The sequence below is a fragment of the Nerophis lumbriciformis genome, linkage group LG19 (assembly GCF_033978685.3).
Source record: "Nerophis lumbriciformis linkage group LG19, RoL_Nlum_v2.1, whole genome shotgun sequence".
Classification (NCBI taxonomy): domain Eukaryota; kingdom Metazoa; phylum Chordata; class Actinopteri; order Syngnathiformes; family Syngnathidae; genus Nerophis; species Nerophis lumbriciformis.
In genome coordinates, this window is record NC_084566.2 from 7,111,112 (window position 1) to 7,137,396 (window position 26,285).

Here is a 26,285-nt window from a genome sequence, read left to right on the forward strand (position 1 = left end):
CAGCAGGAAGCATGAAGTGCTCTAAAACTTGCTGGTAGACGGCTGCGTTGACCCTGGATCTCAGGAAACAGAGTGGACCGACACCAGCAGATGACATGGCACCCCAAACCATCACTGATGGTGGAAACTTTACACAAGACTGCAGGCAACGTGGATCCTGTGCCTCTCCTGTCTTCCTCCAGACTCTGGGACCTCGATTTCCAAAGGAAATGCAAAGTTTGCATGGTTGGGTGATGGTTTGGGGTGCCATGTCATCTGCTGGTGTCGGTACACTCTGTTTCCTGAGATCCAGGGTCAACGCAGCCGTCTACCAGCAAGTTTTAGAGCACTTCATGCTTCCTGCTGCTGACCTGCTCTATGGAGATGGAGATTTCAAGTTCCAACAGGACTTGGCGCCTGCACACAGCGCAAAATCTACCCGTGCCTGGTTTACGGACCATGGTATTTCTGTTCTAAATTGGCCCGCCAACTCCCCTGACCTTAGCCCCATAGAAAATCTGTGGGGTATTGTGAAAAGGAAGATGCAGAATGCCAGACCCAAAAAGGCAGAAGAGTTGAAGGCCACTATCAGAGCAACCTGGGCTCTCATAACACCTGAGCAGTGCCAGAAACTCATCGACTCCATGCCACGCCGCATTAACGCAGTAATTGAGGCAAAAGGAGCTCCAACCAAGTATTGAGTATTGTACATGCTCATATTTTTCATTTTCATACTTTTCAGTTGGCCAACATTTCTAAAAATCCCTTTTTTGTATTAGCCTTAAGTAATATTCTAATTTTGTGACACACGGAATTTTGGATTTTCATTTGTTGCCACTTCAAATCATCAAAATTAAATGAAATAAACATTTGAATGCATCAGTCTGTGTGCAATGAATAAATATAATGTACAAGTTACACCTTTTGAATGCAATTACTGAAATAAATCAAGTTTTTCAAAATATTCTAATTTACTGGCTTTTACCTGTAGATGAGTTGAGTTTGTGTTTATTTCGAACATGCATGCATACAATATGATACATCACAATTTCCAATTTCTCTACTCCAGTGTTTTTCAACCTTTTCTGAGCAAAGGCACATTTTTTTCATTGAAAAAGTCCCGAGGCTCAAGACCAGCAGAAAACATTAAACAATGAAACTCAGCAACCGATATTGACAGTAAAATGTCGTTCTCGCAATTGTTGGATATATATTCAAACCATAACCAACCATGCATCACTATCGCTCTTGTCTCAAAGTAGGTGTACTGTCACGACCTGTCACATCACGCCCCGACTTACTTTGAGTTTTTTGCTGTTTTCCTGTGTGTAGTGTTTTAGTTCTTGTCTTGCGCTCCTATTTTGGTGTCAATTGTCATGGCATGTACGGATGTACTTTGTGGACGCCGTCTGCTCCACACGCTGTAAGTCTTTGCTGTCGTCCAGCATTCTGTTTTTGTTTACTTTGCAGCCAGTTCAGTTTTAGCTTCGTTTTGCATAGCCATCCTTAAGCTTCAAGGCTTTTTCTTAGTGACACTCGCCTTTTGTTTATTTTTGGTTTAAGCGTTAGATACCTTTTTACCTGCAAACCATCGTCGTCGTTCCCAACATCTACAAAGCAATGAACTACCTGCTGCCACCTGCTGATATGGAAGAGTATTACACGGTTACTCTGCCGAGCTCCAGACAGCACAGACACTCAACAACGGCACATTTGCGGATTATAATTACTGGTTTGCAAAACCCAATTAGGTGAAATTACATAATCTCTCACAGTACGCTAGTGTGCCGCGGCACAGTGGTTGAAAAACACTGCTCTATTCAACATGTTCGAAAAGGAGTAGGAAGAAGCAGAGCTTATTCAATCCTACCCCTTTTCCTTTGCATAGCAGTATGCTAAAACTGTTGTTAACTTCCTGTTCTCAATGTATTCACAATAGACTCCATAAGTACTAACATTAAAAATAAATAATAATTAGTGAAGGTATATTTCATATGGTGATATCAATAAGATTATCTAGAAAATGAATGGATGGATGAAATAAATTCAGAATGTTTATCATGGTTCTTCTTCTTTGTAGACACTTTAAGTTTGAAGCGTTTCTTAAAGTGGATTATATTAGTTTTCTTCAGTTCTTAATTTGTAATGTGAAGACATGCATATTTAAATCTTACAAAGTGATTTTTTGGGTCAAACTGATGAATATGTACCAGATGCAGTAATCAAAATATATATATATTGGTTGAACAAAAGACAGATATATAAATACTTTATTGATCCACAATAGGGGAAATTCAGATGTCTGGTAGCATAAAAGCATATCCATTTATTCCAACAACAATAATAAATACTTACTTCTCGAAGATACCGACGACAGTAATGAAATGCACATGCATAGTTCAAACAGATCTGTTGTACAGTCTTATGGCCGAAGGAACAAAATATCTCTTTTAAACCGTCTGTTCTGCAGTGTAATGAGAGGAGCCTGTTGCTACGGTTACTCCTCTCAGCAGCCATAGTGTCACACAAAAGATGTCTGGGGATGCCCTGCATGAGAGCCCTCCTTCTCTCAAGCACAGATCCCAGAGTCCACATTTTCTCCATCACAGAGACACATTTCCTGAACAATCTCTCCAACCGGTTAGCTCTCGAGATCATGCTGCCACCCCAACACACAACACCAAAGAAAATGGCACAGCTGCATCAGACCGCTCACATCAAAAGACCTCAGTCTCCTCTGCCCTTTCTTATAAAAAGCATTTGCCTGTTGACCAGTCCAGTTTCTGGTCCAGGTGGACTCCCAGGTACTTGAAAGACTGGACCACTTCAATGTCCTGTCCATTTATCTAGACCACAGGTCGGCAACCCAAAATGTTGAAAGAGCCATATTGGACCAAAAATCCAAAATAAAAATATCTGTCTGGAGCTGCAAAAAATTAAAAGCCTTATATAAGTGTTAAAATGAAGGCAACACATGATGTAAGTGTCTATATTAGTTATATTAGCCTGCTATCAAAGGCTGACGCAAATCTTTGTTGACAGAAATGTTGTATTTTAATTTTTATTCTACACATTTTGGCGGCATTGGAAATCATTAGTAAAATGGAGGCTTCTCACAGAATGAGATGGCCCAGAAGGGCCAAAGGTATAGATGTGTGTGTCCAAGTTTAAGGAAACAGCAGGTTCTCTTCTTCTAATGGATTTATTGCAATCGTTGCAAGCTGGGTAACGTTTGCTGTGGTCTGGAACAACATGGCACAAAAATAACTATCAGAAATGCAGCCAATAGTACATACAGATAATGTGTCATGAGACATGCAAATATAAATTAAATATGCAGAGGACATAAGTAAAGGAAATTGAATTAGCTCAAATATACTTACAAACGAGGCATAATGATGCAATATGTACATACAGCTAGCCTAAATAGCATGTTAGCTTACAGTAGTCATGGATTGACCAAATGTGCCTGGTAAGCTCTCCAGCAAATCATTTAAATCAACAAAGCTCACCTTTGTGCATTCACGCACAGCATACAATGTTTGGTAGACAAAATGAGACAAAGGAGTGGCATAAAACATGTCTTTCTGTGGAAGCATCGGAGAAAAATGTTCATGTAAACAAACTACGATGAGTTCAAGGATCGCTGAAATTAGTAGGACAAAACGGTGCTTGCCAAATACTCTCGTCAGCAGGGCCGGCCCGTGGCATAGGCCGTATAGGCAAATGCTAAGGGCGCCGTCCATCAGGGGGCGCCATGCCAGTGCCACAAATGTTGGAGAAAAAAAAAAAAAAAAAGTTGTTACTATTATTTCTAAATACAAAAAAATAATCTCACGTTAATTAAAATGCAAAGTAAAGCCTATTTAATAGAAATATTATTTGTTACAACATTACGCCCCCCCCCCCCCCCCCCCCCTCCTCCCCCCGCACGGTGCGCCCCCTCCCTTCCCGTATCTCTTTTTGGACGTCACCACATCAAAAAATCAACACAAGATGTCAAAACGGCCAAAACTGTCAGGTGCCCAGGGAAGAAAAAAGAGAAAAGAAGAGGAGAAACGAGAAAAGACAGAGGTAGCAGGTAGGTAACGTTAGCCTACATGAAATTATTTGTCTGTTACAGAATGTGATAGTAACCTGGCTTTTTAGCATTAAGCTAATGTTACATGATTCGGCAATTGCTAGTTCTGTTTTAACCAGAGGTGGGTAGAGTAGCCAGAAATTGTACTCAAGTAAGAGTACTGTTACTTTAGAGATTTATTACTCAAGTAAAAGTAAGGAGTAGTCACCCAAATATTTACTTGAGTAAAAGTAAAAAGTATGTTGTGAAAAAACTACTCAAGTACTGAGTAGCTGATGAGTAACATACACACACATATCATATATATATATATATATATATATATATATATATATATATATATATATATATATATATATATACACATACATTGATATATACAGTATATCATTTATATTTATTTATTTTGCCGTTTTTGTTTACATGTTAAAGGTGTTTTAATGAATATACATGCATGTTTAACACATATAGATTCCTTTCTTTCATGAAGACAAGAATATAAGTTGGTGTATTACCTGATTCTGATGACTTGCATTGATTGTAATCAGACAGCAGTGCTTAATGTCCACGTTTTCAAATGGAGGAGAAGAAAAGTTCCTCCTTTGTGTCTAATACCACATGAAAGTGGTTGGTTTTTGGCATCTTATTTGTCCAGCTTCCATATTCGTTTTCACACACTTTACAAGAAATATATTGGCGGCAAACTCCGTAGCTTGCTAGCTTGTTTGCGCTGGCTTTCGGAGACTCTTATTTTGAAAGCGCAGGTGCGATGGAGCGGCACTTTTATTGTGAAGACAGGAACTGTGCAGTCAGTCTTTAGGCTTGTGACGGGATGTACGTTTGAAATAAAAAAGTGTATTTTTTCCTTCACACTTTTGATTGATTGATTGAAACTTGTATTAGTAGATTGCACAGTACAGTACATATTTCGTACAATTGACCACTAAATGGTAACACCCCAATAGGTTTTTCAACTTGTTTGAGTCAGGTCATGTGACCGCCTGGCTCTGTTTGATTGGTCCAACGTCACCAGTGACTGCATCTGATTGGTGGAACGGAGTGAACGTCACCAGTGACTGTATTTGTTGAAACGCAGGCACTATGAAGGTCTGTCTGACAGACCAAAACAAACAAAGCGTGCATTAACAGATCGATTAAAATTAGTAGCGAGTAGCGAGCTGAATGTAGATAAAAGTAGCGGAGTAAAAGTAGCGTTTCTTCTCTATAAATATACTCAAGTAAAAGTAAAAGTATGTTGCATTAAAACTACTCTTAGAAGTACAATTTATCCCAAAAGTTACTCAAGTAGATGTAACGGAGTAAATGTAGCGCGTTACTACCCACCTCTGGTTTTAACGTCGGGTTAATATTGTGGAGGGGGCTAAATTGTTATGGAAAATAATAATGTAACGTTAGGTAATTACAGTACTCCCACCTTACATTCCTCAGGGACATTTGTATTAGATCTTTTAAGCAGGTGTTTTTTGTTTACATTATTGCCTTCTGGTTAGCTAATGTTTGCCCTGCAGGTAATAGTCACTTTCCACCCCTTTATATATTAGGTATAGTTGTATGTAAAAAAAAAAGGTCAAAGACAAAGCTATTCGGGTTCTTGTGAGTATATACACTTCACTGCCGATGTGGGGGGGGCGCCACCTAAAATCTTGCCTAGGGCGCCAGATTGGTTAGGGCCGGGCCTGCTCGTCAGTGAAGCATGTATCACATAAACAGTGGGATTTCTAACAATTAAGAAGGTTTGTGTCATGTTTGTTCTCCGACAGAAAATATATTAACAAAAAAAAAAAAAAAAAAAAATTCTCCATCTTTTTCCATTTTCACACATCTCTGAAAGAGGTCCAGGGAGCCACTCGGTCGGTGCTAAAGAGCCGCATGCGGCTCTAGAGCCGTGGGTTGCTGCCCCCGATCTAGACCAACTGATGGGAGGAACTCCTTCAACAGTCAATGCTCATCTCTTAGGTCTTTGGCGCGTTAAAGGATAAGACAATTTCTCTTGCTCCAGTCTGAGAAAGCAGCCATCGGGACGTTGTAGTCGGTTTCATCCCCTCCCCTCACATAAGCCACAAGGGCGGTATCATCAAAATACTTTGTTATGTGGCATGCAGCAAATTTGTGTGCAAAGTCTGCGGTATAAATTGTGAAGAGGAAGGGGGCCAGAACGGTACCCTGTGGTGCCCCCGTATTGCTTACCAGTTTCTGAAACGCTCCTCCCTAGCCCGACACACTGTGACCGTCCCGTTGGGTAGTTATAGATCCAGTTGGTAAAAATAGGATCAACTCCGATCCTCACCAGTTTCTCCCTTAGTAAGAGAGGCTGGATGGTGTTAAACGCACTAGTGAAGTCAGAGAAAATCAGCCTCATAACTTCCAGTTCCCTCCAGGAAGGACTGGACCGATATAGCTTGAAGAGGATGGCGTCGTCCACTCCCATGTCCTCCTGGTAGGCAAATTGTAGGGGGTCAAGAGCCTGCTATACCTGTGGTTTGAGCAGACAGAGTCCTAGCCTCTCAAAGGTCTTCATAATGACAGATGTTAGTGCTACTGGTCTGCAGTCCTTGCACCCTACCAGCCTCACTCGGCAGGAAGTTTTCCAGTCAGCAGGGACGCATCCAGTTTGAAGACTTTTGTTGAAGATGGTATGTGGAGGCACAGCTAACTCCGATGCACATTCCTTAAGCAGCCTTTGTGTTACTCCATCAGGACCAGCAGACTTCCTCCCCTGGAGCTTTCTTAGCTCCTCACGGACCCCCTCCACAGTGAAAGCTTTCACAGCAGCAGCAAGGATGGTGTACCTGCTGGGTGGAGCAGGACAAGATGCTGGGTGACGCAGTCCAGGTCACAGCAGTAGCAGAGTGGACAGGGTAGGAGTCAAACCTTTTGTAAAAGCGGTTAAACTATTCTGCATTACCGGCCTTCTCTTTGTAGCAAGTAATGGTCCTCATGGTTTAGTCTCCACGCTTCACGTGTTTTGTTATTCTGCAGTTTCTCCCCCAGTCGCACCTTGTACACTCTCCTTGCCTGTCTCAATGCCCTTTTCAAGTTACTTTGGACAGTAGAAAAATTACTTTGGCATCACCATGCACGTGGAGAAATACATTATGAACTTGCTATTTGACTTCAAAGTTTGATGTCTAACATGAAGGACCTGTTTTGTATTACAATAAAGAATACTATTTTGACAAATGCTGTAACTGGTTTGTTTTAAAAGCAGGACATGTCGAAATAAACATTTAGCAGTAGTTTACCTGTGATGCTTGCTTTGCTCTATTTGGTCAAGTTGGTACAAAGGAGTGCACGTTTGGGGGCCCCTAAAAACACTGATTTCCTGTAGCACTACACGCATGTCAAACAATTTCAACAATACAAGGACATATACTTACTTATACATAATTATTTTTTTATTTCAACATATTCACCATGAAGCAAAACAACACTTCTATTTAAAAAAAAAACACAAGTGTAAAAAAAAGCCCAATGCAACTCAGCTTTTGAAATTCTACACGGCAATATCATCTTACAATGCAGTCTTAAAAAGAAAATGATTTGTCTTAAATGCGCCCAAATCTGCAACTGAATGTGTGATTTAAATGCTTCGATGAATAAACCCAATTATGATGCTATAGTATTGTAAAGAAACAATCCCTGAGAATGTAATTTGTTTAAAGAACTAATGTGTAAAAGTTGTACGGTTGGGAGTAGTGAAGTAAAAACATTTTTGAAGAGACAGAACTAAACACTAATGTGTAAAATTTGTACTATTGGGAGTAGTGAAGTAAAAGCGTTGTTTAATAGACGCGTGCTATGCGGTGTTGAGGTCCACAGTTGTTTCCATCTTCTGCACTTTGACAGGAGTTCCAGAGCAGTCTTCATCCTGAAGCAGAAGAGAAACTAATAATTTCTCAAAAATATATATAGCATTAATTGTTGCACTCAAAATGTGAATACTTATTTTCAATAAAGGACCAATTGAAAATCACGCAGTCATTTTTGTTAATCATGAGTAATTTCATAACTAAACCAGGCATGTGATTTGAACTGAATGAAAAAGACTGAAAATAAGCCGGAGGTGGGGGGACAAGGGAGGCAACCCCCCGAAGCTCCTGGTTTTTCAGCAATTGATCATGCAAAAATTAACAAAAAAGGCACCCTTTAAAGATGTTTTAGTGTTTAAAGAATTGAAAAATGATCAACAGAGTTTACATAAATACATATCCCATCCATCCAAATGAATCACAATGTCTGCTTCAGTCACTATGTTATTTAGTCACTACAGTAATTACAACTTGTGTTCACAACCACATGGGTTAGCCTACTCTATACAGTATTTACAACCTTACTAGTGTTCACTTCCCAGCCGCAGATGGTTCATCTAGTTATTTACATTATTTACACATTACTTTGGCATTTTTGCTTTATTGGCTCTAACATGAGCATTCCTGGCAAATGTTTGAGCAGCTTGCATTTTCCTTTTTGTTTCTGCTTTAGTGGATTCTGCCCTGGATTTTATAGCCAATTTCTGTCTCTTCGACTCTCTCTCCACTTCTAACTGTTCCAGATGCAAAAATCATAAAGACTACAAATAATGTTTATTCTATTAGCTAACTTCCTTTATCCGAATAGCCATTTGTGATTTATAGCATGAAATAAATATCTTGCAGTCACATTGTTTGTTTAAAAAAGGATTCAACTATTCAATGTCAAAATATAAACAGTAGAAATAATTAACAAAATCTATGCTACTGTCTTGTTCTAAAACACCAATGAAAATGAAATGTAGCATTTAGACAGGCTATACTGTAGCAAAAGTCATCACATGCCTGCCAAAATCATGTGTGTTCTTAAATGTGTATTCCAATTTGGGCTTACGTGATGAACAACTAAAATGAATGTGTTGGGAATTGTTTTATCCAGACGCAAACATTTATCCAAATGTAGCCAAGTAGACGCATTGTGGGATTCCTGGACGTCGTCTACATCGCTAAAAGAAAAATCTAAAGAAGAGAATCCCCCTATGCCATCTTCCATTAGTTTTTAAAAAAAAATATATATAAATCGCCCGCTTGAACATTCCCTCTTCTCTTCTCTTCTCAGGCTCTCTCGTCGTCATTTGGGTTGTGCGCGTCTGTTGTAATTTCCCTTTCTGGTTCGACACCCTATCTTGCCTGTGATTGACCTGTCCGTAATATTTTGCACTAATCTTAACCAATCGTGACTCATCATAGTAAACCAACCAACCAAACCAACATGGATTTCCTTATATGCAAACAAACCAATCATCATTGTTGTTTCCTGTATATTTTGCCCCCTGCCCGTGGAATTGCTTCGCTACGTAGCTTCGATTTTTAAGTTAATCATTTTTATTGGAAAACCGTACTTTTTACCACTGGATTATCAAAAACCATACTCATTACGGGAAAACAGTAGTTGTTGGCAGGTAGGGCAAAGAGACTGATCAAGATTTTAACACACAGGTCAGAAAAAAAAGGAAACTTTTTTTTTTACAGAGATAAAAAAAGACAGATTTCCGACTCCAGACGAAAAAACCACATACCTGATAAATGTTTGTATTAAATCAAGTCATGCAGGGTTTGCACAATTTCCTTAAACAATTTTCCAGGACTTATATAGTGTCAGAGACGAGTTATCACGCCATAAGATAACGCATGTACAGTTAGCCAGATTGTTTGTTTATTACTTAGGTATGGCTAGAATTGATGACAAACTGGAGTCATTTCCAGCTCACAGGTTCAAATGGAGCTTAAAGATGTAGATAATGGTTTTCACTACGTAAAGCGCTTTGAGACGAGAGAAAAAAACACTATATAAATATAATTCACTTCACTAACTCACTCATCTAGCTTTTTTTGTGTACTGGAGCCACCTTGTGATGTTTTCATGCCACTTTCAATGCAGTTACGGTACTTCCACCCTCATGTCATGTGTCTGGTTTGGTCAAAGTTTAGCTGTCTTCATGTGCTCTTGCCTGACTCTTTTCAGCTGCCAACCTGCAAATACTTGCTACAAGACTTGTACATCTCCTGACACCTCCCTGAACTGAAGGTCCTTCCAGCCACTCACTTCTTACTTTGTGACGTCTTCCTGACACTGACACTGTCTCTCACTTCTGTAATAAGAAGACAACGCTCACTTTTGTTGTTCAACCAACCTATCAAGCCCCTTTGGATTTGATTAAAAGTTACAGAATAAAGTTCAATTAACAGCTGAAATTCTCACTTAGCCACCAAAAAAAAAAAAAAGCTTAAATAACAGTTAAAAAAAAGAAAAAAGTCTACATTTTTCACAATAATTATATTGAATAAAAATTGCTTGTCAGCCCGAGGAATTAGTCTAGCGTTCAGGATTGTCATCTCGTACACACATACACGTGGGAAGCGCATGCAGACATAAAAACAGTCCAAGAGAAGTAACTAACAATTTGCAGTCATGTTGTTTTATGATAGAATATACATTTAATGATAGGCAACGCTAGCTAATGATAGCGATTTGGATAGCTAACAACAGAACACACAGCTAATGCGTGCTACGTTCAAGCGCAATTACATCATTGTTAATAGTTATTGCTGGGTTGCATATGACGTGACTTGAGCGTTGCATTAAAACAAGTGAGTGAGTGTAGTTTGAGGAAAAAATGCTGTACTGCTGTTCTGGTCTTGGGTGGTCCAATCGTTCAAATAGACAAACAGGGAAGAGCTTTCATAGCGTCCCAAAAGAAGTGGTTCATAAAGGTAATAAAGTCAGGGAAAAACGAAAGTGTGTTAAAGGAAATGGGTCTTAAAAATATCATTTTCATCATGTTGTAGAATACAATCGGACCATGCTTGACATGATGTGCTTTCAATCTTTTATTACCGGTATTTAATCATTCTAAGTGTTAAAGGAAGAGAGGTTGAGGCGAGCAGTAATGTCTTGGTGATGACGCTTTAAATCTTTCAAAAATGTATTTCCTCAAGAGTGTATAAATCCACTCTTTCATTTTAAATATTTATTAATGTTTGCTTACATATTTGCCTATAAACTTTTCTAAATAAGCTCAAATCCGCATTGATACAGGTAAATAAACAAACAGTAGCCCAATGAGACTGTGTCCAAATTGGATTGAACAGTTTGTTCTTCTTCTGCTTTTCTGGCAGCCTTCACACTTTTGCGACACCTGGCTGTACTCCATGTAACTAAACAAGCTCTAGTGTATTTTAAGGGCACTGTCTATAAGTGGGCAAAAAAAAGAAATAACTGACAGGGCAGTTTTGCATTAGTTAGAAGGTCTAAATGTCGGTTTAGATTTATTTTTCAATTAATTGATCAGCTCTACTCTGTTATGTGTTGAAGTGCTTTCAATGCTAATTAAGTACTATTTTCGACAGCTCTAATTCAATACACGAAATAGTCTTTACTGTAAGACAATACTACAAGTGTGAAATACTATAGTATTAGCCTAAAGATGACCTGTTAAAGCTTGCTTTGTTGAAAAGATAGATATTTTTGATGACTGGAAACGGGTAGCCTGCTATGATATTTAATGACACCCAGTAAATATATAATGATATTTAAATATCATGAACAAAACACCCAGTAAATATTATTGATGATACTTGAACCCAGTAAAGCTCACCTCTAGTGCCACGTTGTGTGTAGTGAGCGAGCAGGAGCCGTTCCCAGAATCCGACAACAAGGGGAAGTCCAGCTCGATGTCCATCAAGTCGTCCAGACCCAGCTCTTCACTGCAGGAGCAAAGTACATGAAGAGTATTGTACAGTATAGACTGTACATCATCATCATCATCTTTACTTACATGGCATCAACACGCTCTTGCTGCTCCTCTGCTGGCGGGTCCCAAGCGTGAAGTTTTACCCTCCAAAGTTTGATCTGCTGATCCCACGAACGACGACTGTATTTACGAAACTTATTAGGAGTCTTCGGATGAACACCTGCCTGTCGCATGTGTCTGTAAATCACACAACATACTTTACTTATATTACTTAATACTGGTTACTAGTAATATTAGTTTACTACTTAATACTTGCATAATAATACTCACTGCTGATGAGTATTATTACTGGTCAGAGAACTTCCGCAAAGTAGGATTATTATCAATAAATCTAATATTTTCATAGTTTTGAGTCTGAGTTTAAGTTAATTTCGAACATGTGTCAAGTTTCAATAAGATATATCACATATTGTACACATCTTCATTTCCCTCCCCCCTTACAACATGTAGTAACAGGAAGAAGTGAAGCTTATTTAATCCTACACACTTTCTATTTCACAGCAACTGCTCCCACAAATGTTCACGTACTGTACACAATTTCCATCAATGAATTCTAAATACAACAGTTCTCTTCATAAATAGTTACGGTAAGTCCGTTATGATACCCTTAATGAGATGAATGATAACATTTTCAATAAGTTCAATACATTTACAGTATCATAATTCTTCTTCCTTGTACTTTGTGAACACTTGTACTTTGAACAGCATTTTAAACTGGATCATATTAGTACATTGTTTGCCTTTTTTGCTTAATTCATTCCATAAGTTAATTCCACATACTGAAAAGCTAAGGGTTTTATGTGTTGTACATGCATACACATATTTTAAGTTAGACTTAGGTTATATTTCTCCTCTTTCGTTGTGAAGAATTGTTGTACATTCTTGGGTAGCAGATTATTATTTGCTTTGTATTTAATTTTAACTGTTTGCAAGTGCACCAAGTCGTTGAATTTTTTATTTAATTAATAAAGTGTTTGTATGTTCTCTATATCCAACATTAGGTATTATTTTAACAGATTTTTTTTGTAACACAATTAGTGAATGAAGTGTACATTTGTAGTTATTTCTTCATATTTCTACACAGTAACTCAGATATGGTAACACTAGTGAGCAGTAGAGAATGTAAAAAGATTTTTGGTCTCGATTTAAAACATTTTGCTTTATTCATTATTGAAATATGTCTTGCCACCATATGTTGTATATTTTAAATGCAATTTCCAGTTCATTTTATCATCTTTTATGACACCTAAAAATTAGATTTTTGTTACGCTGTCAATGTCTACTCCGTCTATTTGTATCCGACGTTCTCTTGTTCTGTTACCGAATAGCATTATTTTAGTTTTGCTGAGGTCTAAGGATAGTCTGTTTTTGTCAAACCGTTTCTTTAATTTATTTTTGTATCTGTATTAGCTTCTGTGTGTTCTATCCTGGAAAAAACACAGTTGTGTCACCTGCAAATAGCACTAATTTTAAGTCCTTAGTAATTTTACAGATGTCGTTTGTATAAAAATGTAACAATTCTGGTCCCAAAATTGATCCCTGGGGTACATTGCAAGGTATATTTAGTGCTGTTTACATATATTTCACCTGTCTTTATGTACCGTATTTTCCGCACTATAAGGCGCACCTAAAAACCACAAATTTTCTCAAAAGCTGACAGTGCGCCTTATAACCCGGTGCGCTTTATATATGGATAAATATTAAGATTCATTTTCATAAAGTTTAGGTCTCGCAACTACGGTAAACAGCCGCCATCTTTTTTCCCCGTAGAAGAAGCGCGCGGTGCATGCTGGGATATGTGACGTTTCATTTCCATTTGTGTGTTTATGTAAAGACCCCAAAATGGCTCCTATTAAGTGTGTTGTCTGTCTAATTATAAATAATGCAGACGAGGCGTGTTAACTGAGTTCTCAACGTTTACTCACAGCGTGCTCATAACCACATTCTAACTGCCAGCATACAACGCTTCTCAGGGCTACCGCGCATGCTCGTAACTATCGTTGCATGCTGGGTAGTGTAGTTGTTATATTTGCTAGCTCATAACAGCACATTGAGAGACACGCTTACGCGCTTAATTCAATACTCGCCGTCATTCCGGGTGGATTGACAAAAGACCTCCAGCCGCTAGATATTGGTGTCAACAGGGCATTCGAAGCTAGACTGCTAACTGCGTGGGAACAATGGATGACAGAAGGCGAACACACCTTCACTAAGACGAGGAGGCAGCGCCAGACGACGCCAACATCTGCCAGTGGATCGTAAATTTGCCCAACTTTTCACTTCGGACACCGAAGACGAAGGATTTACGAATGAAGAATAACTTCAGAAAGTGAGCGCTATGTTTATTTTGTGTGTTGTGACATTAACGTTCGAGCAACATTATGTTGCTATTGCTCTGCACTATTTTGAATTTTACTATGTTTGTGATTGCACATTTGCGTACATTTTGGGAGTGAACAGAGTTGTTAGAACGCTGGTTTTTAATATATTATTAAAGTTTGACTGACCTATCTGACTGTTTTTTTGACATTCCCTTTAGCGCAGCGTAGGCGCGGCTTATAGTCCGGGGCGGCTTATTGGTGGACAAAGTTATGAAATATGCCATTCATTGAAGGTGCGGCTAATAATCCGGTGCGCCTTATAGTGCGGAAAATACGGTATTGCTTTCTGTTGGTTAAGTAGCTTCTTACCCAGTTCAAAACCAATGATCTGATACAATACCGTTCTAATTTGTTGATTAAGATATCATGATTAATTGTGTCAAAAGGTTTTGTTAGATCCATAAATACTAGCTGCACACGGTTTACTATCTATTGCATTGGCAACTTCCTCTGTTATTTTGATTAATGCCATTGATGTTGAAATATTAGCTCTGTATCCATATTGGTTCTCTGTGAGTGTTTCACTTTTGTTTTTTTGTCCAATCTTTTGTTGAATAATTGTTCAATGATTTTCGAAGATTACGGTAGAAAATAAACAAAACATTAAAAAAAACTTAACGATCTTCCAAAAAGGTTTTTAACATCATCAGAGCCCTGTTAAAAGGAAATAGTGCTGTCAAGTGATTAATTATGACCTGTAATTAATTTATCTAAATAATCTATTTTTAATCTCACCTTAAAATGCTGAGAAACGCCATCAAGATGAGATATTTTCACTCAAATTGAGTTGACAGCAGTCTTGTTAGCAATTATGGCGCCCCGAGTTACATCAAGTCTGTCGCCTTTTGATATCACTCATGTCAAAGTCTCACCAATATAGCGATGTGTTATTGATGAGGCAGGAGTTTAAGATGAAGTGCATCAAAAGTTGTTCTGTCAAAAGTTGGTCAACGTGATTGTCGCGGTAAAGATAGCGCTAAGAACAGCTTCTGTGTTATCATTAGCGATGTTCAACATTAACCCGTAAACGAAAGACCCGCTTGGTTATTATTAATCATCACAATAGAATAGAAAATAAGACAAATATGCGCCATAACACATACAAAACATTGATACAAATTAATTTAGGCCAAAATAATTTAGAATATGCATAGAAACCCCCCCCCCCCCCTTTTTTTTATCTTCTATTACGATATATAGCCAGTTATAAGTAGTATATTTGCTAAGTACCGGTACTGCTTACTATTAGTAGTACTGAACACTTATTATTATGAGTAATATAATGTAAGGTACTGCTTATTAAGAGTGATACAAATTAGTGGGTATGCCTTATTAATATTGTGTACTACTTTTTGGTTAGGATGTGTATTTGTCCGTACTTGGGAACTTCTTTGATGTATCGGTCATAGGCCAGAGTGTTCTTGCCATAGTTGATTTGTTTCTGTCGTCGTAGCAACACAGACTCATCCATCTCCACTTGATCACCCTCTTTAGAGTCGCAGCTGCACAAGAAAAAAACATTTTTAACAAGGTACTGACATCACTCACACTTTGCAGCTCTATGAAAGCAAGGCTTATTGGAGACTCATCGCAGGTTGACTGACCAACACACAAACTTTCATAATGGAAAGCAATAGAAACCCCCTCACAACAATGTCATCCAAATGATTCATTTACTACAATTGTGCAGAAAGTGAATCAAGTTCCTTGCCCAAAAAATTCTTCTAACTGTCCGCTTCTTGTGCTGCCTTGCTCACTATCACGCACAGCGAGCAGAGGCGCAGAAGTCGTCTTTGAGTTACAATCGGCCACAAAAAAAGACTTTTAAAAATAAATAAAAGGAATATTCAAAACCAACTTTTCTTACCTATTGGTACCCGCGTTTGGTATTTGGGATCTGCAGAAGTCGTGAAAATGTGAACCCAAACCATCAAAGCATGGCAGAGATATTTTAAATACAATCTTGCCTTTTTTCTTACTTACACCAAAAAAAGCTGTTTTGAATTTGCCCCAATTGTGATGCCGGCAATTATCTCCATACATGGTAGAAATGTACCCAAACTGCTTTGCTCAAGTCCACCATTGCAGTTAATAAGTTTCTTTTTTCTATCCTCTTGTTGTGGAGCAAACTACATGCATATGCATTTTCCGCTGTTGTCATTTCTAATACAAAGTAGCGTATAATACAAACTTATATCAGTCAGTAGACTCCATATGGAAGCGCTAAAAACTACAACATATGCATGTACAAGCCAGTCTGCCCCACGACAAGAGGATAGAGAAAAAGAAGGAACTCATTGACTACAGTATCGGACTACAACGGCGGACTCACGCAAAGATCTTTAAGTACATTTCAAACATACAGTATATGGAGATATCCGCTGACGTCAGGACAGAACAAATTCCAAACGGCTCGTTTGGAGGAAGTATGAAGGAAGACAACATAGTTTTATAAACATCTCTGCAACGCCTCCAGTTTGATAAAACATTTTCGGGACTTATGCTGATCCCAAATACACAACAAATGCAGGTACCAATAGGTAAGAAAAGTTAGATTTGCATAATAGGTTCCCTTTAATCAAAACAATGTTCTATATGAAAGTATCCTTACAAGACCTCTCAATGTGCCAGAAGAAAATTGGGTCTTGTCCAAATCTCGATTATTTTTCATTATGATTCTGAATTGATTCAAAGTTTTCAAGAATTAGTTTTCAAAAAGATGTTTTTAGGCCTACTAGTTTATTAGCATACTCACTGCGCGTATACACGTACAGGTTTTATCGTTACTTATACCCTATATAAGGTCGTAGAAATCGATTTTGATTCGAATGGTCACCCCAAGTAACGGAATTCAAATTGAATGGGGCGTTGTGAGATTCTGTAACATCCTGAATTACTTCTGTGTTCACCCGGTGCTTAATAAATTAAACAACATTAAACATGACATAATATAACAGTAGAGGAAAGACTAAGTTCTAATAAATTACTTTATTTTGTCATGTAGGAGAGGTAACACACCTGCCAGAAGAGCCAGAAGAGGTTTTTCTCTCTCTCTGAGTGACATCAGCAGCAAGTATTCTCCTCCTGTAACTAAAAAGGTCAATACTAGCTTAGCAACAAATACAAACAATCACATTTAAATGTTCAACACCAGTCTTTTTATTTATTGCTCTTTCTAACATACTTGCTAGCATACAAAAAAATCAGATTGGAGTATGAAAACATTTAGTCAAGGACAGCCTTGCTTAAAACACAAGGAAATCAAAAAGGCTCTGCCAATGTTCTTGTCTAATAATAAAAATACACAACAGAAGTAAAAAAACAAAACAGTATAAGATAATAATAGTAAGGCATCTGGCAATGTGTAATGTTTGGCCGTACGACAACCGAGAGGATATAAGATAACTAAATAAAAAACATCCGCTAAAATTTTGGCCGAAAATGTGTATTAGAATAATATGATGAAAAAAAGAGTTGGATCCATCCTTCACAAAGTGTAGCTGGCTCACATTGTTTATCCTACAGAGTTCCTAAGTGAAGGTTACTTTCCAGCCTGTAAGTGCTTTCAGCTGACAGAGTTATGCTATGCTCTCATTAATAACAGCACAAAGAAGAAAGATTCTACGTTCAAAGATAAAGTAGTTTGGTACCGCTGCATGTCCCTGTGAACATCTCTCCTCATCTCGTCTTCCTCCACCTGACTCGCCCAGTCGGCCGGTCGAGCACAGCGAGACACAGGAACTCTGCCCTCTGGAGTGGTAAAACTGGACAAGAAAAATAAATCCTTTATTGCAGTGTGATAGAAAAGCACAACGATCAGCTATGAACACCATGAATGTAAAAATACATTAAAACATATACAGAGTAGGGCTGGGCGATATATCAAATATACTCGATATATCGTGGGTTTGTCTCTGTGCGATATAGAAAATGACTATATCGTGAGTATTCGAGTATATGTTCTCACACAGTTGCTTTTAAAGTTAAAGCTAAAGTACCAATGATTGTCACACACACACTAGGTGTGGTGAAATTTGTCCTCTGCATTTGACCCATCCCCTTATTCACCCCCTGGGGGGAGAGGGGAGCAGTAGGCAGCAGTGGTGGCTGCGCCCGGGAATCATTTTTGGTGATTTAACCTCCAACCCTTGATGCTGAGTGCCAAGCAGGGAGGTAATGGGTCCCATTTTTATAGTCTTTGGTATGACTCGGCCGGGGTTTGAACTTACAACCTACCGATCTCAGGGCGGACACTCTCTCAGGGCGTACACTCTAGGTGCGGGCATTACACTACAGGCGTTTCTCACTCTTTCTTGTCTCTCCTTCTCACAGAGAGATAAAACAAGCGCACCTTCTTACATACGTCACATATTGTCGCGCGTGCAACGTCATACGCTCTCGCGGAATAGAGAGGTAGCTACATGGGTAACATTAGCTGTGGTGCTAGCGGAGCAGTGCGAGTGGTAATACGAGAGAAAGAAGGTGCGAATCTGGTAACAAATGAAGAATTAACTCCCAAGAAAAACAGCATGGGGTCCATCGTCTGGCGGTGGTTTTGCTTCAAGTGGGAAGATGTTGAACAGACAACCGTAATATGTCAACTATGCTGCAAAAGCGTTGCTATAAAAAGTAGCAGCACTGCTAATGTGTAGCATCATTTGAAAAGTCACCCGCTAGAGAATGAAGAGTGCTTGAAACTCTGCATGTCAAAATCTTGGCCGGTGCCACACCAACAAAATGCACTGACCCAATTAGGGCTGCAACAACTAATCGATTATAAAAATAGTTGGCGATTAATTTAGTCATTGATTCGGTGGATCTATGCTATGCGCATGCGCTGAGGCTACTTTTTTTGTTTTAACCTTTATTTATAAACTGCAACATTTACAAACAGCTGAGAAACAATAATCAAAATAAGTATGGTGCCAGTATGCTGTTTTTTTTCAATAAAATACTGTAAAGGATAGAAATTTAGTTTGTCTCTTTTATCCGATTATTAATCGAAGTAATAATCGACAGATTAATCGATTATCAAATTAGTTGTTAGTTGCAGCCTTAGACCCAATTGAGCCCGGCGTCTTCCATTTCCAGATCAACACAGTATGAAAAAAATTGTCAAAAACAGAAGGAGATAACGTCTGCAGTAACCTACCACATAGCGAAGGACATACACTATTAGATTTCCTATTATTATTTGAGTTATTGAAATATCTTGTGTGACATCATGCACAAAAGTGCACTTTATTTGTTTTAAACTATTGTAGCGGTGTTCTGTACAAAAAGTGCACTTTAATTTAGTGTTGTTTTGATATGTCATCTTAGTGACATCATGCACAAAAGTGCACTAATAGCTTGTTTTAAAATGTTTCTGACAATCTTGCACTTTCTGTTTTGAAATTACATGAATGTTTGTGCCACTGCTTAATAACTGTTTAATACGTACAATTTTGGTAAATTGACTTAGTTGTGATTTCCCTCTCTGCATTAAAGTTTAAAATGAGCATATATTAATGCAGTATGAACAAGAATGCTTTAATGTAGACACATAGAATCATCATACTGGTGTGATTATATGCATGAAGTGTTAATTCAAGGCTAAGGCACAATATCGAGATATACCGTATTTTCCGCACTATAAGGCGCACCTAAAAACCACAAATGTTCTCAAAAGCTGACAGTGCGCCTTATAACCCGGTGCGCTTTATTACGATTCATTTTCATAAAGTTTCGATCTCGCAACTTCGGTAAACAGCCGCCATCTTTTTTCCCGGTAGAACAGGAAGCGCTTCTTCTTCTACGCAAGCAACCGCCAAGGAAAGCACCCGCCCCCATAGAACAGGAAGCGCTTCTTCTTCTACCCGCCCCCGGAAGAAGAAGAAAAAACGCGCGGATATCACCGTACGTTTCATTTCCTGTTTACATCTGTAAAGACCACAAAATGGCTCCTACTAAGCGATCCGGTTCATAAAAAGACGCAATCTCTCCATCCGCACACGGATTACTACCGTATTTCACAGCAACTGATATTCCTGTGAACCGCACTGTGGAACGGGAGCACGTACGGTGAATATTCGCACCACAGGGAATGAGAAGTCATCCTTCACTGTGGTTCTAGCTTGCCATGCTAACTTCCACCCATGGTGATATTCAAAAGGAAGACCTTGCCAAAAGAGACCTTTCCAGCCGGCGTCATCATAAAAGCTAACTCGAAGGGATGGATGGATGAAGAAAAGATGAGCGAGTGGTTAAGGGAAGTTTACGCGAAGAGGCCGGGTGGCTTTTTTCACACAGCTCCGAAGGCGAACACACCTTCACTAAGACGGGCAGACAGCGCCGGACGACATACGCCAACATTTGCCAGTGGATCGTAAATGCCTGGGCAGATATTTCGGTCACAACTGTGGTCCGAGCTTTCCGGAAGGCAGGATTCACAGAACAACAGCGACACTGACTCCCGATGACTTCGACGAGACGGAACCGGCCATTTTGGATACCACGCTTGCGCAACTTTTCAATTCGGACACCGAAGACGAAGAATTCGAAGGATTTACGAATGAAGAATAACTTCAGAAGGTGAGCGCTATGTTTATTTTGTGTGTTGTGACATTAACGTTCGAGCAACATTATGTTACTATTGCTCTACACCATTTTGAATTTTACTATGTTTGTGATTGCACATTTGCGTACATTTTGGGACAGAGTTGTTAGAACGCTGGTTTTCAATATATTATTAAAGTTTGACTGAACTATCTGACTGTTTTTTTGACATTCACTTTAGCGCAGCGTTTTTTTGACATTCACTTTAGCGCAGCGTAGGCGCGGCTTATAGTCCGGGTCGGCTTATTGGTGGACAAAATTATGAAATATGTAATTCATAGAAGGTGCGGCTAATAATCCGGTGCGCCTTATAGTGCGGAAAATACGGTATATCGTGTATCGTGACATGGCCTAAAAATATCGAGATATTAATAAAAGGCCATATCGCCCAGCCCTAATACAGAGTATAACAGAGTAGAGAGTGAAGTACACACACGTCTTACCTGGCATTTCTGTTGTCAGTATGAGCATCATCCTCTTCACCTTCATCCTTTCTGGACCTCAAGCTACCGTCGACCGCTCTTTTCCTGCAGTTGGACGAGCGCGATGAGCCGAGCGTCCTACACAAAAACAGTGGATATTCATCATATAGTTCCATGATTATCTAAAAAAACAATACATCATTCATACCCTAATCTACTTGTCCTCTATGTTTACATTACTAGAAGGTTGTTAACTGCTTATCATCAGTTTATGGAACTAGAAATGTTTATCTAATGTAGACTTTTAACATCACACATAATATTCCATCATTTTGCCTTGATTTGACTTATTTTTCTGTGTTTATTTTATGTACAGCTATTTTAAATGCGTTACTCTTTTTTCCCCCTAAGTTTTTGTTTTAATTGGAACTGCAAAAGAAATGAAAAATAGGTTCAAATGACAATAATAAACGATACAGCATTGTGTCTTCACTGACTGACTGAAATCATGTTGATTATTTTACAATTTAGTACAAAACCAAACATTAAAAATAAGAAAATGTTGAGTGGCAACGCGACAAAACGTCTTTTGTTAAACCTGCTTTCTCCCGCCTTTAGATTCCCACTTCCGGTTGATGGTCCGTCCACAAAAGATGTCTTCCAAGCTTTGTTAGCTTCTATTAGCTCAAAAAAGGCTTAAACTGGCGTATTTTATCTCATTTTTTGGCCATTAGCACAAATATTATAAGATGCAGGAACACACTATGATGGCTGCTTACATGTTTAAAAGGTTGGCATGATACTAATTTAGTTAATATCAAATGTCAACAATGACGTTACCTATTTGCCGGTGCGCTCCTGTCAAGTGTTGTGCGTTTGATCCAGTCAGACATGTTGTTGTTAACGCTCAAATTAAATTGTGTTAATCCAGGACGAACAGACAACAAACACCCGCCAACACGACTTACGCGGCCAAACTCTCCTACTAGGGTCATGTGACCGGAAAAGGCTGCTATATGGCTGGGCACGTCATAGCCCTTTCGAAGGACAACGCGCATGCGCATGGATAACCAATGAAACAGGAGCAAGCTATACTGGACATTTCGCCATCGATCTAATATCAAGTAAACTGTAGGCCTGGGCGATACCAAGAATCCTGGTATCGATCCGATACCAAGTAAATACAGGAATATTGATACATTCTACGTGAAACGTCATGGCAAAATAAGTTCATGAATTTGCCTCTACTTAATTGATTATTATTATGATAACCCAGGACAAAGGTTGTACGATTTGATTGATTGAAAGTTGTATTAGTAGATTGCACCACTAAATTGACCACTAAATGGTAACACCCGAGTAAGTTTTTCAACTTAATCAACTCATGGTAACGCGAATAAATATATTTTTATTAGCTACTTACAACAATATAAATCAACGTAAGATTATAAAGAATGGCAAATAATTTCCTTACTCCGTTCTACTACACACAACTGTTTGAGAAAAAAGTAATGAGTAAAGAGTCCAAGATAACAATATATCCATCCATCCATTGTCTACCGCTTATTCCCTTCGGGATCGCTTTAAATACCATCTGTGCTGACTCTCCTGGAACTGGGAGGGGGGAGAGCCAAGTGTGCCTGAGAGAGAGAGAGAGAGAGAGAGAGAGAGAGAGAGAGAGAGAGAGAGAGAGAGAGAGAGAGAGAGAGAGCTATTTACAAGTTATCCTTACTTTCATGTCCATTTTCTACCGCTTGTCCCTTTTTGGGGTCGCGGGGGTGCGAGAGCCTATCTCAGCTGCATTCGGGCGGAAGGCGGCGTACACCCGGCAAGGGTGTACAACCTTGAGACCTCCAAATTCGGGAGATTTGGGGGTGGAGGGGTGGTGAGGTGGGCGGGGCCGGGGTTAAGGGGGAGGAGTATATTTATAGCTAGAATTCACTGAAAGTCAAGTATTTCTTATATATATATATATATATATATATATATATATATATATATATATATATATAAAATAAATACTTGACTTTCAGTGAATTCTAGCTATAAATATATATATATATATATATATGTATATATATATATATATATATATATATATTTATATATATATATTTATATATATATATATATATATTTATATATATGTATGTGTATATATATATATATATACATATAAATAAAATAAATACTTGAATGTCAGTGTTCATTTATTTACACATATACATACATAACACCCCAACACTCATTGTTGTATTTGAAAGTGCGATGCTTTGCAGCCAGTAGCACAGCCTTTGAAGGAGCATAGCTATGGGCAGTGTAATATTCTGGGTTGGAGTCAATAACCAGGCGAGGTGACGAAGTTACGTCTCTTTACTTCATACTTCAGAAACGACTCCCACACTTGCCGTCAGGGTGTGCAATACAACGTAAACCGTTGGCCAACCAAAAAGTAACCACAGAACACTATTGTTCTGTGGTTACTTTTTGGTTGGCCAAGCGGACATGACGACAGGCTGTCCTCACTCAGGTCCACACGGACCTGGAGGGGGCGTGCCTTAAGTCCGGCTGGAAATCGGGAGAAATTCGGGAGAATGGTTGTCCCGGGAGATTTTCGGGAGAGGCACTGAAATTCGGGAGGGTTGGCAAGTATACACCCTGGACAAGTCGCCACCTCATCGCAGGGCCAACACAGATAGACAGACAACATTCACACACACATTCACACACTCGGGCCAATTTAGTGTTGCCAATCAACCTATCCCCAGGTGCATGTTTTTTTGGAGGTGGGAGGAAGTCGGAGTACCCAGAGGGAACCCACGCAGTCACAGGGAGAACATGCAAACTCCACACAGAAAGATCTCGAGCACAGGCTCGAACCCAGGACTTTCGTACTGTGAGGCAGACGCACTATTACTTTATTCTACTATTATTTTATTTTAATTAGTGTTTTTTTAAGGTGCAATGTAACACGACTCTGTCCACAGATTTCTTTATTATATAATAGTATACCATACCTATATTTTAATTGTACATAGTTTTAATTTCGATAGGTGTTTAAGTTTGATACATTTTAATTGTTTTAAATGTGTTCTAATGCTGGCTTTGGCAATGTAAACGTATGTTTCCCATGCCAATAAAGCCCCTTTAAATTGAATTGAAATTGAAATGAGAGACAGCGAGAGAGAGAGAGAGAGAGAGAGAGAGAGAGAGAGAGAGAGAGAGAGAGAGAGAGAGAGAGAGAGAGAGACCATGCCTTATTTTGAGTTTTTTGGCATTTTCCTGTGTTTGATGATTTAGTCCCGGTCTAGCACTCTTATTTTGGTCTATTTTCCTGTTTTAGTTTAATTAGTGTCTTGTTATGAGTTTCCGTATAGTCTTTTTGCGCACTCCCAACCGCACTAGTGTTCTGTTTTACGTGCACATCCCTGCACGAGAGTGTTTGTTAAGAGTTTGACTACTAGTGTTATTATATATTATTTTACCGGGAATCTGCATTCATGCATTCTATTTGAATCTCGAAATCACAACAACTACCGCTAACATGCGGCCCTGCAAGCGTGACAGCATTTTATTGTATTTATTAATCAAGCACTGACATGGAAAACAAACAAATTGTCCTTGCTCAAGATAGTCCACAGGTAAATATGTAACATTTACCTTAAATGTGCAAATAAAATAAAGCATGTAAAATGTATAAACATGTAGTAATACGTTGTTAAAACAAATATAAAAAAACAACGAGTCTCATCTAATCTCAATTAAAGTTTAAATTGGCTTGTTGTTCACTGTAAGTGTCATCAGAAAGCCCAACGCCGGGCCTTTTTGTTGGGGGTGAGGGGGGGGGGGGGTGTTACCCACATATGCGGTCCTCTCCAAGGTTTCTCATAGTCATTCACATCGACGTCCCACTGGGGTGAGTTTTTCCTTGCCCTTATGTGGGCTTTGTACCGAGGATGTCGTTGTGGCTTGTGCAGCCCTTTGAGACACTTGTGATTTAGGGCTATATAAATAAACATTGATTGATTGATTGATAAAAGTCCAATTGTTGGCTTAGCTGACTTTTTATTGTAAGTCTCCACCCCAGATCCCACCTCATTTCCACCCCAGATCCCACCTCACTCCTACCCACATCTCCAAAGTGGGCTGGCTCAGGGTGGAGGACAGAGTAAAACAACTTGCACTGAGCCTAGTCTATAAAATCCGCTACACCTCCCTGATACCGAAGTACATGTCAAACTACTTCCTTAACGTAAATGACCGCCATAACCACAACACCAGGGGGAGCTCCACTAACCACGTTAAACCCAGATTCCGAACTAACAAAGGTCTTAACTCATTCTCTTTCTATGCCACATCAATGTGGAATGCGCTCCCAACAGGTATAAAAGAAAGTGCATCTCTATCCTCCTTCAAAACCGCAATAAAAGTTCACCTCCAGGCAGCTACAACCCTAAACTAACACCCTCCCCGGATTGTTAATAATCAAACGTAAACAATCAAATGCAGATACTTTTTCTTATGCCTTCTGATCTCTCTCTCTCTCTGCCCACTACTTGCTGTCCATATCCTACCAAGTCAGACCTACACTGTTCCAATATCCATTTCTCTGTTCTCAATTGTTGATGACTGATGATAACAACCAAACCTAACCCCCCCACCCCGGATTGTAAACAATGTAAATAATTCAATGTGATTATCTTGTGTGATGACTGCATTATGATGATAGTATATATCTGATAGTATATATCTGTATCATGAATCAATTTAAGTGGACCCTGACTTAAACAAGTTGAAAAACGTATTCGGGTGTTACCATTTAGTGGTCAATTGTATGGAATATGTACTTCACTGTGCAACCTACTAATAAAAGTCTCAATCAATCAATCAATCAATCAGTCTCGCAAGGCTATTTAGCCTTTTTGGCTTGTTGTGTTTCTGACATAGTTCTTAACTAGTTTGAGTGTGCTAAACACCCTTTCTCCACCTGCAACAATCACAGGTGGCCTAAAAGTCAGTGT

At 39.0% G+C, this 26,285-nt stretch overlaps 1 protein-coding gene across 1 annotated transcript; it reads right to left on the bottom strand.

Moving 5' to 3' along the window:
- Nucleotides 1–7,467: 7,467 nt before the first annotated feature.
- Nucleotides 7,468–22,274, bottom strand: slbp (stem-loop histone mRNA binding protein). The gene is made up of 8 exons (XM_061979909.2): nucleotides 22,105–22,274; nucleotides 21,286–21,402; nucleotides 17,896–18,009; nucleotides 17,264–17,335; nucleotides 15,625–15,747; nucleotides 11,889–12,041; nucleotides 11,709–11,817; nucleotides 7,468–7,949 (listed from the first exon to the last, which is right to left on the bottom strand). Exons 1-8 carry the CDS (start codon nucleotides 22,257–22,259, stop codon nucleotides 7,878–7,880), a joined length of 915 nt encoding a protein of 304 aa, XP_061835893.1. The 5' UTR covers nucleotides 22,260–22,274; the 3' UTR covers nucleotides 7,468–7,877.
- Between the last annotated feature and the right edge of the window lie 4,011 nt (nucleotides 22,275–26,285).

Coding starts and splice junctions, on each gene's coding strand:
- slbp (XM_061979909.2), bottom strand. CDS start 22,259: ATGACCCTAGTAGGAGAGTTTGGCCGCGTAAGTCGTGTTGGCGGGTGT. Junction 21,403..22,104: donor AGGAGCGCACCGGCAAATAG/GTAACGTCATTG, acceptor GTTTTTGTGTAG/GACGCTCGGCTCATCGCGCT. Junction 17,336..17,895: donor GTTCACAGGGACATGCAGCG/GTACCAAACTAC, acceptor TGACCTTTTTAG/TTACAGGAGGAGAATACTTG.